Genomic DNA, 18,183 nt, shown 5'->3' on the forward strand with positions numbered 1-18,183 from the left:
CAAATAATAAACAAACAAAACAGGAAAAAAACATTTCATCCTATCTGCTTAATAACGCTTAAATATGGGTATTTTTCTTTTAAAATTATTTTTTAGGCAAAAAGCTGAAATAATTGCATTTTTGTGGATGAAGTTTGTCAGAGATCAGATTAAGAACGATACTCAGAGTTTAAAATGAGTATTGCTTCAATTGTTTTATAAATTGGGTAATCGTGGTATTACATATTTTTATAAAACCTCATCAGGAACACTTTTTTTATGTAAATGTTTTCTCTTAATTGACGAGATAACTTGTCGATGGCGGAGAAAGAGTTGATAATAAATACAAATTTTCGTTTTGTTATGTTATACATCCAACAACTGCTCATTTAAAACAGGGTGACCAGATTGTTAAAATGAAAAGCTGGGACAATTCCTATTGCAATGGTCAAAATATCATTAAAGTCTTATTTGTTATTATCTAAGAATGTACAAAAGCAGTGTCAAAACCTTGTTGAATGTTTTTGCCTTTTAATTGTTGTGGGTTTGTGGAAAACAAAACACCAAAAAACGTGACTGTCCACCGAAAAATGTGGACATCTGGTGACATTAGTTTAAGACGAATGGTGTTTAAAATAGCGTTTAAATTATAAAAAAATCTAAATAAGATACAGTGGTTGGGATGTTAGTAGAATTAAAAAACTTTTGTCCAACAATCTGGATGTTCTTAAATGTCAAGGTAGTACAACTTTTATTAAGAAGTTAACAAGTATAAACGGTAAACATGATATCACATCATCCAGTAAAGCCCAGGTGGTCTTTACAGCTGAATGAAAAGTTTGTAGATTTCTCTCAAATACTGAAAAATAGCTTCTTTCATGTAATGGGTAGTAGGCGGATACACTTTCTGTGTCAGCCTACAGAATGTGACACATGAAATTAGAATTGAGCTTTAAGTGAGATACAGTAGTATTTGTTACCTGAGGAAGATCCATGATAAAGTTGTAAGCGTTGGCTTCTTTGGAGGCTTGTATAATCTCCTCCATGGTGACTCCAGCACGGCCATATTGGATGTTTTCAGCGATGGTGGTGGCAAACAGGACAGGTTCTTGTTCCACTATGCCGATAAGAGAACGCAACCATTGGATGTTCAGGCTTCTGATGTCATGACCATCAAGAGTGACCTAAACATGACAGCAATAAATAAACAAAACACAAGATCACCAGGATTAAACTTTATAAGCAAACACACAATCTTTATACAAGGATGTACTTGCTGGGTGTTTTAAGATGTCAGATAAATTCAGAAGTTGTAACACAGTATCCTGTGATTGGCTAATAAATAAGTTTAAGTCACTATCAGACATTGTTGTTAATAGGGTTGATTGCTATGATTTTGCCAAGTTTTTGTTGGTTCTGGAACAACAAAGTTTTGATGTGTTTTGGTTAAGATATTGAACAAAGAGTGTTTTGGAGGCATAAAGTCAATTTCTTAATCTTATGTTTTTTTTTCGATTTCTGAATTGGGTGTCACCAAATCAACCTTATATTATTTTAATCACTGTCTTGTTACCTAAAACATAACACAACATAACAACTCCTAGTAACTGATAGCTGGGATTGAAAACATTTTTACACAGTGGGGTTAGTTGTCCCACAGTGTTACAATTAAGTCTCAGATATACAATGATAATATAATGAAAACAACGTTAACACTATTCATCAAAATGACAACTGTTAACAATATCAGGGAAAATAACTCACAATTATGATTTTTTGTCTTTATTTAATAACTCACAATTATGATTTTTTTGTCTTTCAAAAAAATCTATTTCTATGCATTGATGCTTAATACAAGGATGGTTAGATGAAGGATGATTGATGGATTTATTATAGGCAGATATATAAACAATATCCACCTTTAGTATATAAACAGAATTTGCCTGAATTATTTGTGTTTAAACTTAATTTCCTAGCAGGTGTTACAACAAACCCTCTGTTTGTTACAATGAACCTCACTATGGGGTAAGTTGTAACGTTTGCCCTCCTGTCACTTTGGGTGTAATTGTACGATAATTGTAGGTCCCACAAACAAACTTTAAGTGTTCATTTGTAGCAGAGATGTGTGTGTTTTTTGTGTAAAAAAAAGGATTAATCTATAAATATTAAATATGTTTTGGATAATAGAGCCAAAGCCAAACAGCGTTACTTTGTGCCCCGTTCTCCCCTACATTAATTTTTACACAGTAACGTTTGCTCAGTGTAATAGTTGGTACGCGTTAGATAAGATATATGAACAAAGGTAATTTACTCGTCATTTATTTCCCTTGTTATCAGAAATAATCTACTGTAAAAGGACTCTGCTGTTATTGATTCTGTGAAAGTTTACTGGAAGTTGCGTTTAGTCCACAAAAGCCATATGTTTATTATGTTGTTGCTGCCGAAACCATCTATAAACCCAAACACTATCCACCTAAAATCACATTCAAATAATATTTTGATAAAAAATGGTGTAGAAGCCTCTAACCTAGTCCTAAAACTAAATCTAACATTGGCTCTGGTAGGCAAAAATGTTGTTTCAGGACAGACAATGATGTAATCCAAAATCATGCATGTATAACTTTAATTAACACACTTTTTAACTTATTTGGTTAATAATTCTGGTTCAAAAACATATGCCTTTATTTTTGAGTGTAAACCCAAAATGTTGGGTAACAGCAACCCAGCCTAGATTTATTTTTAACTCAACGGCTGCGGTTTGTCCCGAATTTTACGCATCTGTGGGTTAAAGGTGCAGTGTGTAATTCTTAAAAGGATCTCTTGACAAAATTGCAAAATAATATACAAAACTATATTATCAGGGGTGTATAAAGACCTTTTTATAATAACCCATTATGTTTTATTACCTTAGAATGAGATGTTTTATCTAAATACACCGACGGTCCCCTTCCGTGGAAGTCACCATTTTGTGCTGCCATGTTTCTACAGAAGCCCTTAACAGACAAACTTTTTTACTAAGTTGTCTCAGTTGATGACATGTTTTTCCGGTGGCGGCTACCATCGTTTCTCTATGCGTTTCAAAAGCGAGGGGTGAGCAGTGGATTGAGCCGTTGGTTGCAATTCGCAACCTGCCGCTAATATTTACACACTGCACCTTTAAAACAACCCAAGTTTAAAAAAAAAAGTATTGCCATAAATAATAAATCTGTTATGAATGTTTACATGAATGTGTAAAGTATACCTTTCCTTTCTTTGGGTCATAAAATCTCTGTATGAGTTGAATGGTTGTACTCTTCCCAGATCCACTTGGACCAACAAAAGCGGTCGTCTCTCCAGCTTTGATCACAACGTTCAAATCATTTAATATCTGCAAACAACGTAGTCAATCAATCAAACACTGCAAGATTGATTTATTATATATAAATATAAGATAAAATTTAGGGCTGTCAATTTAATGTGTCCCACAAAACATCTAGCATTTTGTACTATTTTTTAACTCATTCCTCACCAGCCTTTTTTTGAAAAGTTGCCTGCCAACATTTTTTTTTGTGATTTTCACAAAAGTTTCACAAAAATATATAAACACAAATATATCAAATAAAAGAACAGACCCTCTGCTTTCTTTCAAACAAACAAACAAAATGGGGAAAAAATTTCATCCTATCTATATTTTTCTCTGCTTATAAACTCTAAACTCTTATAAATTCTTTAAATATGGCTATTTTTCTTCAGAAATATTTTTTTAGCAAAAAGCTGAGATAATTGCATTTTGGTGGAGGAATTTTGTTGGAGATCAGATTCGGAACGATTATCAAAACATTCACGGAGTGTAAAATTAATAAATATTTTTTTGCGCCACCTAGTGGATAATCGATAAACCAGATAACCATAAAGATAACCATACAGATAACCATAAAAACTCATTATAAACACGTTTTTTTTTCAGGCAAATGTTTTCTCTTAATTGACGAGATAACTCGTCAATGCCGGGGAAAGAGTTGAAGGGCACATATTATGTAAAATTCACTTTTACAAAGTGTTTAGAGTCATAAATGTGTGTTGACACAACATACAATGAAAAAAATCCACCCTCTCCTCCTTTTTAATCCCTATTAAACCAAAGCAGTCTCATTAGACTTGTTTTTTTTTATCTTGTGTTAATGTGACATCACACAAAAAAGCCTCAGCCACGGTCACTAACAGACTGGTTAAATTTACCCAAAAGCTTTTCTAAATGTGTTTGTTAGCATTTTAATGATTGTTAGCGTGTTATAATGTTATAATGCAGCTAAATACACTTTTGTCCCAGACTATTCACAGATCTATAATCAGATCTATTTTAACCAAAAGCACATGGCCTCAGGCCATGTTTACATTAGAGCGTTTGCGTTTTAAAACGGCATTTTAAAATGAAAACGATGCTTGTTTATACTGGCATTTTCAAAAGAATCTTCATCCACACTATACACCACCATAAACGCATGAAACATGACCAATCATGTAACTGGGCATGCGCATAAAAGTGTAAAATAACTTATTACTCTAATAATAGCTGTGCGATATTGACAAAAAGTCATACCTGGATCCTTTGCCTGCAACTACAACAGACACTATTTTTGAACCTATAAAAATGTGTTTGGGAAAGTCTTATACCGTTCTATCTCCCCCCTACAACATATTAATATGATTAATAGGTTAATTTTGATTTTATAACAAAACAGAAAGGTCTTTATGATTTAAAAAGAAAGCATTCAAGTGAACAGCGAACTTGAAGCAAAAATAAATTTCAGCAAATGCAAACTTCAATCAAACATAGTAAGAGGTGAAGTATAGCTTTAGCCTACAGAAATGCTTATTGCATTAATTTTTAAAAGTGTGCGAGGTCCGTGCACGTCCTCCGCTAGCAACACACAAATAGCTAAAAGCCAAGCGCCTAAACGAGCATTATATTAATGACGTTGAGTTTATTGTTTTTATTAATTTATATTCAACAAACTTATCAACAAAACATCGATTAAAATTAAGAGACAAATTATCTAAAACGAAATTCATTTTAAAGTAGCAAACAAAACTTACATTAAACTGGAAAATAATGTCTGACCCATTACAATTCTCCCTTCATATTGGCCTTTACAACGCCTATATGGCGTTTAAAATTACAGTCTATCTTTCGTAAGCTAACTAAATTTAAACAAAACATAAACACTTATAGGGCTCTATCTTACACCCGGCGCAATGCAGCGCAATGCGCGACGCAAGTGTCTTTCGCTAGTTTCCACCCTAATTTTCACGTTTAGCGCCGGGTTGTTTAAATAGCAAATGCATTTGCGCCCCCTTTGCGCCCATGGGCGTTCTGGTCTGAAAAACGAGGTGTGTTCAGGCGCATTGTTGGCGCGTTGCTATTTTGAGGCAACTAAAATAGACTACGCCATTGACCAACAAAAACCTGGTCTAAAGTCTAAAGTCAATGGCGCAATATGTTTTATGTTATTTAAAGAGCGCATTAGTAATATGCGCCTATAAACGGGAGGACAACGCGGGTTTGCTTATCACAAAGTACATAAATGCACAGCAGCACAAAAATGCTTTAAAATATGAAAGATTAAAGGATTGAATTTAAGAGATTATTATTGAGTCTCTTGGACATATTTATAAATGAGGACTGATTATGAGACATTAGAAGGCGCAAAGAGCTGCTTTACCTGCAGCCTGATAAGTAAATAAATGCTTTGCTTTAAACAAATGCGTCTGTTTTTAAATGTTTTTTTTAAATGCTACCTCACGGATTTATTGTATATGATGTACCTGTGGATATGGCGAGATGAGAAACATTTGTAAGTAATGCTTAAAAAAACTCTTTGCTAAAAAAACCGCTCTCCAAAGTGCTGAAACGTGAGGAGAGCCGTTTGTAAATTCTTTATCTCCTGTTTGTTACAAATAAAGTATTTTTAGAGTACAAACCTTATCTTACATACTTGTAAATTATTTTTTGATGATATTGGATAGCCATACATTTAAAGCAATTACAAGCCTGCTTTTTACTTCCATGACTAAAAGAAAACGGGTTTTAAAGGTTTTAATAAAAAAATAACAATTTCAATATAAGGGAAAAACAACACAATTATTTAACATTAATCTTAAACTGGGGATCTTCTTCCTCCGCTAAGTTTTTCAGTTTACAAAGTCCGTCATCTAAATAGGGATTAGACATAGCGCCAGCGCAACTTGCTTTTAAAGGGAATGAGAGCTGAGTATCTCATTGGTTTACTGCACGTTACGCCCAAAATACTCCCATTACAATAGGACCTACCCTTTTCGACCATGCGCTCGGCGCAAAAAGATTTTTCCCGTCGTTAAATTAGCAAAAGTGGATTCGGACACGCCCATTTAGACGTTGCGCTGTGCGCTTTAGACAATGCGCTTAGATCGTTAAAATAGGGCCCATACTGTTCTAGCTACCCCCTACAACATATTAATATGATTAATAGGTTAATTTTGATTTTATAACTAAACAGAAAGTTCTTTATGATTTAAAAAGAAAGCATTCAAGTGAAAAGTACTAAACAGTAGCGAACTTGAAGCAAAAAGAAATTTCAGCAAATGCAAACTTCAATCAAACATAGTGTAGTGGGACAAGGTGATTGACAGCTGTGTTCACCTATTGGAGAGTAGGGCTCTCTATTTAAAGGCTGATTGGCTGAAGCCGTGTATGTGTCACGTCTGATTTCCCTCCCCCTGTGTCTGTTGACGGTCGTTACAGGTAAGCGTGCTAGCTCTTAGCGTATGGCTATTTTAATGTGTTGTGTGTGATTTTAAAACAAAATTTGAATTCTAGTGTGTGTTGGCTCCAATGTTGGTGCCAGTTAGCACTGTTAAATGGATTTTAAGAGTGCTAGCCTCTCAGGCTGACTCCCTGTATGCCAGGGCACTGGTGGCTGCCATGACAGCTGTATGCCGGTGTCCGTAAGGTGTCGTGCCTGGCGTAAGAAGCGGTAAGTGTGTAACCCGCAAGTTTAAGTGAGTAGTAATGTCTATTCATAATGTTTACATCTGTATTTGCTTTAGGATTCTCCCTCTCGTTCCGGGCCGTGACTACGTCTGCCGTTTACCGTTCGCGCTGTTTTAGAGCTGCTATTCAGCTTGCTGTGCGGACAGGTTGTCATCATTAAAGGGTGCTGCTGGTGTCTGGTCGGTCGTTTAACATAGCACCGTAGTGCTCTACCTCATGTGTTTTGGGGACATGAACATTCTGTTTTAAAGATTAAACGACGCTCTGTATGAGCTCCGTGGTTCCCCTGTCTGATGTATTATGTGTTCTTTTCTCTTGTGAATTGGTTATTTTGTTTCATAATTTGTTTGCTGTATGTGACTACTTGTTTATGCCAACGGGCCCACACTGTGAGAGTGGAGTGGTATGTGTAATTAAACCTCCCAATGCTTTATGGTCTGTGCTGTTTGTGTAGTATTAACGGTCACTACTGTAGAGGAGTTGTGAGCAGTAGTTTAAACCATCCATTAAATGTGCTTTATTTTTGGTTGTGTTAAGGTCTTTAACCTTTATTTTTGGTTTATCGCAGGAGCTGGGGTTCCCACGGGTGACAGGAAATTCTACAGTGGTGGTGGTGCTTCTCATCGTGTGCTGTGCTGTCTTGTGTGTTTCGTAGTGTGGTTTGAGTGCACTTTGGTGTGTGTGTGGTTGTGTGGAAGTGTGCATGCTCGAACTAAACTCTGTCCTCTGCCGTTGGGAGCCTCAGCCCTGCTGGTAACATTTGTTTTTCTTTATGTATTTTGTTATTAATATTGTGTCTTCCTTTTTCTTTTAAAGGAGTATGAGTACTTGGTGTCTTTTAAATTTAGTGTTTTAAATATTTGTATCAATAAAATTCTGTAACATTTTGCATTATACCCACGTCTCCTGCCTACTTTATTATAAGGGACCGAACCTGTGTCCTTCACCCATCGTTTTGGGGGTAAATTGAGATTTCCCCGGGTGCAATTCCCGGGGTGGCGTAGTCGGAGTTCCTTAAAATCTTAGGCTCATGTTCTCTCTCTAGCACGGCTCCGCTACAATAGTAAGAGGTGAAGTATTGCTTTATACCAGAAATGCTTATTGCATTAATTTTTAAAAGTGTGCGAGGTCCGTGCACGTCCTCCACTCCGTTAGCAACACACAAATAGCTAAAAGCGCAAGCGCCTAAACGAACATTATATTTATGACGTTGAGTTTATTGTTTTTATTAATTTATATTCACAAAAATTATCAACAAAACATCGATTAAAATTAAGAGACAAATTATCTGAAACGAAATTCATTTTAAAGTAGCAAACAAAACTTACATTAAACTGGAAAATAATGTCTGACCCATTACAATTCTCCCTTCATATTGGCCTTTGCAACGCCTATATGGCGTTTAAAATTACAGTCTATCTTTCGTAAGCTAACTAAATTTAAACAAAACATAAACACATTAAACCCAACAATACTCAAACATTAATATAAAACAGACATTATCTATAAGGATACATGTTAAAACAATCCGATATAGTGTTTATAATAGATGGTTGGTAGATGTTTACTATTTTTGGCAAAACCTCCGTTGCAAACCAACATTTACATGAATAAAATAATTTTTACTTTGAAAATGATGCGCTGTCACGTTAACATCAGCTGTTCGTTTACATAAGACTCCGTCTACGTTCATTTACACTCAGAGCAACGTCTGAGTTCTCAAACTAAAACAGGGTCTGCAGCTTTTACGAATTAATCTGTTTATGAGGGTCGAAAACGGTGATGTAGTGTAGATGAAAGGCGTAAACGTAGCAAAAGTAACGCGTTTTAAAGGATAAACGCATTCATGTAAACATAGCCTCACTGGTAAGGGGTGAGGAACTGTAGCTCTTTTGCATTTGAAGGTACACACGAAACCAACACTTTTTGTTCCGGGTCATTTTGGACATGCTATAACAAATGATCTGTGGGGTATTTTAAGCTGAAACATTACAGACACATTCTGAGTTTCGTAGTGTTTCGTAGTGTGGTTTGAGTGCAATTTTGAGCAAAAAGCTGAGATAATTCAATTTTAACAAGATTTTAACAATCTTGTTAAAATGGGCATAATATGTGCCCTGTCTCTGTCGATCCCGTTCTTTTGTTTACCACAGTAATGCAATAGCTTGGATTTTTTTCTCTGTAAACATTGATATGTTGCGATTGATTGACATGATGTACCTAATTTTTGACAGCCCCAATTAAATGATTTGGATGCTAAAAGATACCCACTTTCACTTCAGGTCGAGAGGGATAGTTGAAGTCAACATTGTGGAATTCAATGTCACCTTTAACTTTGTCTAACTTATGACCCTCCTCTGAGAAACAATCGATTTCTGGTTCCTGTATGAGAAGAGAATCTGACAGTGATTAATCATTCCCTGAAGCTGAAAGAATGAAATGGATTGATTTTGCGTGAGTGTATCTCTCACCCTGTCAATAGTCTCAAATATACTCTTGGCTGCGGCCCGACCAGAGGCAAACGCTTCGAGACAAGGAGAAGCTTGGCCTAGATTCATAGCACCCATGAGGACACCAAAAAAGACCTAAAGAGGAACAAAGCAGCTCATTGAGAAGCCAAATCACTTCAAGCTATTTAAAAAATTGTTGTTAGAACATTAGCTAAGTAAACAAAGTGGACAGTTAAAAATCTGCAGTCTACACAATGAAAGCAGTCTACATGGGTTAATTTCCATGGGTAAACCATTAAAGGGGACATATCATGAAAATCTGACTTTTTTATGTTTAAGTGCTTAAATTGGGTCCCTAGTGCCTCTATCAACCTAGAAAATATGATACATATTTTTGGTAAACCATTCTCTGCAAGCATGTGAAAAATAGGTCATTGAAATTTGGCTCCCCTTGTGATGTCAGAAGGGGATATACCGCCCCTTTATCTGCACTATCCAACCACAGCACTGCCATTTAGTGCAGAGATCAGCTCATTTGCATTTTAATTGACGCCCCAAAATGGCACATTTTTGCTCACACCTACAAACTTGGCAATTTTAACATAAATTATCTATATGATATTTTGAGCTAAAACTTCAAATATGTACTCTGGGGACACCAAAGATTTATTTGACATCTTAAAAAAGTCTTGTGAAATGTCTCCTTTAAAGTAATCCAAATGACTAAGTACTGTGTTGAGGAACAAACTTTAGGGCTTTTCACACTTGAAATAGTTAATCCCGGGTTATATTCTAAACCCCAGGTTAACAGAATCATAACAAAGTTATCTGTTTCACGTTTCACACTGTTCTTATTTAACCTGGGGTTAAGAGATAACCCTGGGTATTCATAATGTGATGTTTCACTTGGGTGACCATACGTGCCATTTTTCCCGGACGCGTCCAGGGCAGGATTTCGGGTTCATCTTCCGGAAGTCGTATTTGTCAACCGCATACGTCATAGAAGATTATTATTATTATTACAGAGAGGCAACCGTTACATTTAAAGTTAAGAAAGAAACTACGATTGTATGTCTTATGTTTTTAACTCTTTCCCCGCCAGCGTTTTAAACAAAAGTTGCCAGCCAGCGCCAGCATTTTTCATGATTTTCTCAAAGGTTTAATGCCTTCCAGAAAATGTTCTTCTTTAAATATATAAACATACAGTATATCCAATGAAAGAACAGACCATCTGCTTTTAAACAAAAAAAAACGTTTCATCCTACCTTCATTATTTCTCTTGTAATCACCTCTCAAACATGGGTAGGTTTCTTCAAAAACATCAAATTTTGAGCAAAAAGCTGAGATAATTCAATTTTTGTGAAGGACTTTTGATAGAGATCAGATGCAGAGCCATCTTTAAAACATACACAGAGTTCTTTCTCTTTCACGTGAGGCGCTACTTCCGGGTTGTATAAGTTGCGGAAGTGTGCCACCTGGTGGATAATAACGGTATTGCGGAAAGACAGAAAATCTCGTAATTGGCGGGGAAGCGTTTTCTATTAATTGACGAGATATCTCGTCAATGGCGGCGAAATAGTTAACTGAATGGCGTATGCGGTCAACAAATACGACTTCCGGAAGACGCACCAAAATCCTGGCCAGGATGCATCCGGGAAGAATGGCACGTATGGTCACCCTAGTTTCACATTGTGCATTCCTAAACACTGGGTTAATGTTTTTATTAGCATATTTACTGTGTCAACAGTCATGATTGGATAAAAAGCGAAAAAAAATAGCGCTGCCACCAAAAATAACCGCTTGTCTCGCTTTTAAAGGACAAGTTCAATATATTACACTTAAAGCCCTGTTTTCAGATTGTTTATGATGAAATAGAACGGTTTTGACTGAAATTTAGACATAATGATGCTGGCCCAAGAATTTCCGGGTGTTTGTTGTATCACCCCCACTTCTATGGGTGTATAGGCGCACTGGAACAATCCTTCCTAAAATGCATTAAACTTTCGTTTGCAAAGACGTGAAGCTCACCGAGTGGTCAGGGATGTTCACTGATATGCTCACACAAAGATGCTTTCCAACAGGTTTTATTGTAGTTTTTGGCAACTCCATTGACTTGTATTAGATGTGCTGTGAGGTACGGTATTACTGTTGGAAAGCATCTTTTGCAGCGATTTTTATGTGAGCATATCAGTGAACCCCCCTGACCACTCGCTGAGTTTCACGTCTTTGTAAACGAAAGTTTAATGCATTTTAGGAAGGATTGTTCCAGTGCACCAGCCATTATAGAGGTGGGAGGTGAAACAACAAACACTCAAAAAATCTCGGGCCAGCATCATATGTCCAAATTTTAGTCAAAACCGTTCGATTTCATCATAAACAATCTGAAAACAGAGCTTTAATTGTAAAATACAGAACTTGTCCTTTAAAGATGTCTTTTTAGCCTAATTCAGAAGTTTTCAGTACACAGATGGTAATATGAGATACGTGCTCTTCGGTTTTTGATTGGCTGTCCGTCGCTAAGTATGGAGTCATAACCTTATAACCAGTGGCGTAGCAAGTCAGTCCCGGGCCCATATGCAAAAAAAATTTACGGGCCCCCCCCAACCTTGCCCATTGGCACTATTAACTGTGGCGCGCAGATCTGTTAACAACATATACTTTTAATAAGGTAGTCAAATATTTTTACTTAACTTTTTGACTTTAAAGGGTAGATTTAAATAAAGAAAAACAAAATGTTTTGGGTAGTTTTTGACTCGTGACTAACTTCTCCGCCTTCTCTTTTCTCTTTAAGGCCCCACTTTTATGTTTATATTTGTCCATTCTTACTTGTCATGTATAGCCGCTATAGTAACCTCTCACACTGTGTTTTTTTTTTTTCGGCGGGGAGGTGCGTCATGTAAGAAAATGATGGCATAGTAGTCTACGGCGGCAGCACAGTGCAAAAAAAATAAAAATAAACGCAAACAAGAAATGACTGATAAAATTAGAAATTAAGGGGTAATAAGATATCACTACACATGATATGCATACAAAAATATATTTATTGCGGCCACAAATAAAAATTAAATTTAAAAATATTTTTTATTAAAAGCTGGGCGGGCCCCCCTATTGACCCGGGCCCATTTGCACGTGCATACCCTGCATGCCCAGATGCTACGCCACTGCTTATAACCCCGCCTCATTTCAAACTGCATGCGTTTAGCACAGCAATGCAAGATCAATCCCAAAAGCTGTGCTAGGGTTTCATAACCCTAGGTTAATTTCATGGATAACCCCACTTCTAAATTACAAATGTGAAAAGCTCTGAACCTATAGGGTTAAAAGCAAGGTTTAGAACCAAGATAAGCGCAGTATGAAAAGCCTAAATAAGGGTCAGTACAAAATAATGGCAAAACTTTGCTGATTTTGGCTACATGGTCTTATACCTGAACAAGGCCGCCGGGGGAGAGCTCTTTGGTTTCAATAACCAGCTTTGATCCGTACCAGAAAGCGAGAGCGTAACACAGGAATATGATGCACCAGAGGTATCCCTGAAACACCCCGATGATCGCTCCCTTCTTAATACCCCACGCCTGGGCCTCTACAAGATTCTTGTCATACCTGTGCAAAATAAACATTTATCTGTACAGGCAATGTAAACATTTTTACATAAACAGCATGGCCGGTCTCTGTAAACCAGGGGTCTCCAACCTTTTTGTGAGCAAGGGCTGCCTGCCACAATGGATAGCTATACTTATTTGATATAATCTACTCAAATTTTTAATTGTTGATTTTATTTTATTTGTTGATGTTTTATCATTGTTTAAAATGTTAACATACACAAAATAAGCTAAGCAAATAAATATTAAAATTCATGTTGGAGACTGTAAACAGTGAAAAATAAATCAGAATGTGGGTCACCATTGTTTAGACAATCAGAGCATTTAGGAGTTTGTTAATATCAAACCCATGATCTTTGCACTACTAACGCAATGCTGTACCAGTTGAGCTACTGGAACGCTACACAACAACTACTACAAAAACACAAAAATTAAACGAAATACAAAACTTACAGCACTACTGTTGCAGTTGTTTGATTGCTAAAGGAAATTAGCAACACTTTTTTATATAGATCAAGGGCGTATTACAAAAACTTATCTCACCAAATCTAATCTCATCTCTAGTTAGGAAACCTTAAATTGTTTAATGACATGATTTAATGGTCTGCTATCAATTCTTACGTCTGTTATCAAGCAACCAACAATGTGTGAGCTGCTGCTGTACAGTGAACTACACTGTAAAAAAAATCAGTAGAAATTGCAGCTGGGTTGCCGGTTATTTACTGGCAACATTTTGTTCAAGGTTAAATGAACATTTAATATTTACAGGTCTTTGTCTTTATAGAGTAAAACAAAAAAAGCATCAAACAAAACATTATGGGAAACAAAATCTGAAGCAAAAAAACAGAAAAAGATTGATGATGATTTCTGGTTCCCAGAGTGCTTTGCATGGGGCTGTTGTTGTATGGTTTTATTCTGAAAAGATAAAGACTTGTTAATATTCAATGTTTATTTAACTTTGAACAAACTCTTGCCAGTAAATAACATACACTGTAAAAAAATTCTGTCGAAATTACAATGTTATTGCAGCTGGGTTGCCGGTAAATTACCGTAGATTTAAATTTATGTTATTTACTGGCAAGAGTTTGTTCAAACTTAAATACATTTTAAATATTAACAACAAGTCTTTATCTTTACAAAATACAACTATACAATAACAGCCTCATGTAAAGCATTCTGGGAACCTGAAATCATCATCAAACTTTTTCTGTTTTTTTGCTTCAGATTTTGTTTCCCAGAATGTTTTGCTTGATGCTGTTTTTCTAGTTTTATTCTGTGAAGACAAAGACTTGTAAATGTTTAATGTTCATTTAACGTTGAACAAAATGTTTCCAGTAATAGCATAAATTTAAATCTACGGTAAATTACCGGCAACCCAGCTGCAATTTCTACGGAATTTTTTAACAGTGTTAGATTTTACATTTATGTTATTTACTGGCAACATTTTGTTCAAAGTTAAATGAACATGAAATTTTTTTTGACTTTATCTTCTACAGTAAGTTACTGGCAACCAGCTGCAAAATTACAGCAAATTTTTTAGAGTGTACATTTAAATCTACGGTAAATTACCGGCAACCTAGCTGCAACAACATTGTAATTTCTACAGATTTTTTAAAGTGTAAATAATTGTCCTTTTTATTTTAACGTGGCAGAAAAAAAATATATTTTTAAATTCATTCTAATCATAGTCTGTGTTTTTTATACTTTTTTTTAGCATCAATGCACTGCACATCATCTGTGAGTTACCATTATAATTAAGCATTTGGCAAATGAGACTTACAAAAATGAGAAAACGAATAAGTGCTATACATTTTAACATTTGATATAAATAGATGCTGAGTCAAGATAACTAATATATAGTATATAGATATAGATATATAGATATATATGAAGAGTTTTGTTGCAAAACGAGATAAATCCATCTTTTTACATTTTTGTCAAAACATGTTTATTATTATGTTATGATGTTATTATTTTGTTTTATGGTGCTACTTAGCTGTATTTTTTAAGTTATGAAGGTTTAAATCAAAACAAACCAGCTGCAGTTGCATTGATATTAATTGGAATGCACAACCAAAAAACGAGATTTCTGAACAATTAAAATAACGGTGGTTATCTTGTTTTGCAACGAAACTCTTTATATATAGATAAATATATTTTTTAATAATGAGTGATGACAGAGATTGTAACAGTGGCGGCTCGTGACTGCTCATCGGGGCGCGTGTCATGTGTGTTGCTTACGTTTTTAAAATATATGTTTGTTGCGTCATGTAAACCATGCGCATCATGTCTTTTGTCAAAATAAGTGCCTGCTGCACACGCGTCAAAACCGTTTATGATAAAAGAGTAAAATACATGCAAGACACTCCCTTAACAGTAAACTCTGATTAGTCATGATATTATGCGAGTATCTGGCAAAAGCGGGCATCTCTTTTATCATAAACCCTTTAGTCTGCAGCAGACATTCTTAAATTAAGATGCTTTTTCTTGATGAGCAAAAAGACCCAAGAAAAAAGTCTAGTTTTTTTTTACCAAAAATATCCAATTTCAGTGATTTTGTGGATAAAACAAGCAAACAATCTGCCAATGTGGTAAGCAAAAAATCTTGAACGTTTTTCTTATAAACTAAATTCAAGAAAAATTCAAGAAAAATCTGCTTACACCATTGGCAGATTTTTTTGCTTGTTTTATGCACAAAATCACTTAAATTTGATATTTCTGGTCTAAAAACTAGACTTACTTTCTTGGGTCGTTTTGCTCATTAAGAAAAAGCATCTTAATTTAAGATTTTTTTTATATTTTTACTGAAACAAGACAAAAATACTAAGAAATTGTTTTCTTTAAAATATTTTTTTTGCAGTGCATGACGGGATACATGTTTTGACGAACTTCGCATCGTGCACACTCGCTAAAAGAAGTCACAGGTCGCCACCGGATTTGATGATTGCTCCACTAGTGAGAAACATTGTGATTTTGTGAATAATGGGAGTAATATAGTGAAAGTAACAAATATTCAAAGAGTAATCCAAAAACAAACATTGTTGTTTATCATCCTGCACTTTGTTCAAAAAAATGTAATGTAATTTTCCCGCAGGTCTATCATAATGTGATGTTTCAGCTGGCTTTCTTTAAAATTTTTATTTAGGACACCTGTGGGGTTACCCTAAAGTTAAGGCCATTTTTATAATGTTTTGTAAATTTGGGATGCTTCTGTTATACCACTTTCCTATCTGCAGTTAAGATAAGATAATGAAGTTAGGAATGTTATTATGTAATAGCTTTTGTCTTAAATGAGGTCCTTACTGAAATGACCATGCTTACCAAACAGTAAAGATAAGATTTTAAAGTAATGATTTTTGTGTATTACGCCCTCAAGTCCCTGCCTGCTTTAACATCCTGTTATAATGAGAAACACAGACCTCAGCAGTAAAATGAGTTTTGAACATCATTTAACAATGACTAACAATGTCTTGTTGGTTAATAAGGCAAACATTACCTCTCAGTCTCTTTATCCTCTCCCCCGAAGGCAGCAACCGTTCTGATAGAGGAAAGAACTTCATCAGCAACCGCTCCGGCTTTAGCATAGGCTTTTAACTCACGGCCCGTCAGCCTTGCCACAGCCTACACAACAATAAAACACATAAACATACTGACAGCAACAAAATACTTACATTGTAAAAAAAAAAACAGTTTGGTTTGGATAAACTTGATTTGAAAGAAATACAGCAGCTGTGCTTGAAAGGCAGTCAATGTAATCCGGTGGGTTATGCAAGCTTGGGTTTTAGGTTGTTTGTAAATGAAATGCTAACATTCTGTAATCTGTACTGTGGTCATGCCACTAAACATTTTTGTCATGTTTAATCCCCTATAATGTTTAGGGTCAAATTAACCCATAGCTACTGTGACATCTCTGAAAAATATGCTAATTGTATATTTAAACCTTTAAACCTACTTTTTGGCTTTTCCTTAATACTTTTTGACTTGAAGTAACTTTTAGTCACTTTTGATGTCTGCCAAGTACATAAATGTACAGTACACACAGTGTTCCTGTAAAACTGATCTAATGCGTTTTACTATTAATAAGTGAAAAACGTCTCGGTTACATATGTAACCCTCGTTCCCTGAAGGAAGGGAACGGAGACGTCACGTCGTGACCGACGAATTGGGAACCGCTTCGCGGGTGACCTATCTGCTTCGAGAAACCTTTAAAACGCCAATGAACTTGGCATGCAGATAATTGCATCTGCCGGCGCCGCCCCGCCGCACAGCTATTTAATGAGCGGCAGGTGCAGTTATCAAATCAGCTATTTTTTGCTGAGAAAGCTGGACAGAAGGAAAGGGTCCGGCCGATATCAGCAGTGGAACAGCAAACTGTGGCGACGGGACGTGACGTCTCCGTTCCCTTCCTTCAGGGAACGAGGGTTACATATGTAACCGAGACGTTCCCTTTCAGTCGGTCACTACGACGTCACGTCGTGACCGACGAATTGGGAATCCCTACCAAAGCGCCACTGAAGCTGACCCTTCCAGTGCCTGCATAAACCCTCCAACTCTCCTCTTTAAGGGAACGGAAATGGGGTTGAAGCAGAGGCCGGTCACTACTTGTTCCTTAACCCACGATAGTGACTAGGCGAACTGGGAAGCGAACTCGTCAGGCGGGACTAAGATCGCTGCGGAAGAAAAACCCTCTAGGGGTCTACCACTAAGGTGATGGATAAAAAGACACGAGGTCTATAAAAATACACTCTCTTAGCAACACTAGAGAGGCGCGGAACGAACTCCGCTAAGGGAAACGTGGTAAATCATAAACTTTCCACGGAAATACTCACAAAGAAACCACTAGGGGGCGCAATGTGGGCGCTAGCTTCACCCAGATAGTCAAGAATACATCTAGTGAGAGGCTGGCAGCCGATGCTCCGCAACATCGGTCACCAAGCGGTGGAAAAGACAAAAAACATTTTTTTAACGTTTTTGCCTTAATGGCCTTCCATAATGGTGCGGTTTCTGCGCAGCCAAAAAGAAAGGCTCCAAGCCGACACAGGAGCCGTTCCTCGATGTTCTCACTGATCTGACGAGAGAACTCGAGAGGATACCGGCTCAACACGAACACTGTAGAATCTAGTGAACGTATTAGGTGTCACCCAGC

At 36.3% G+C, this 18,183-nt stretch overlaps 1 protein-coding gene across 2 annotated transcripts in view; it reads right to left on the reverse strand.

The window, feature by feature from the left end:
• abcb11a (ATP-binding cassette, sub-family B (MDR/TAP), member 11a) overlaps positions 1 to 18,183 on the reverse strand; it is a 41,285-nt gene that overhangs the window by 12,368 nt on the left and 10,734 nt on the right. For both annotated transcript variants that reach the window (XM_073854780.1, XM_073854781.1), the window contains exons 8-13: positions 16,534 to 16,658; positions 12,864 to 13,038; positions 9,460 to 9,573; positions 9,260 to 9,370; positions 3,221 to 3,346; positions 960 to 1,163 (exon numbers count right to left, since the gene is read on the reverse strand). In XM_073854780.1, coding sequence (XP_073710881.1) covers positions 960 to 1,163; positions 3,221 to 3,346; positions 9,260 to 9,370; positions 9,460 to 9,573; positions 12,864 to 13,038; positions 16,534 to 16,658 — 855 coding nt within the window. The remainder of the gene's footprint in view (positions 1 to 959; positions 1,164 to 3,220; positions 3,347 to 9,259; positions 9,371 to 9,459; positions 9,574 to 12,863; positions 13,039 to 16,533; positions 16,659 to 18,183) is intronic.

The sequence above is a fragment of the Misgurnus anguillicaudatus genome, chromosome 17 (assembly GCF_027580225.2).
Source record: "Misgurnus anguillicaudatus chromosome 17, ASM2758022v2, whole genome shotgun sequence".
In the NCBI taxonomy this organism is placed as follows: Eukaryota; Metazoa; Chordata; class Actinopteri; order Cypriniformes; family Cobitidae; genus Misgurnus; species Misgurnus anguillicaudatus.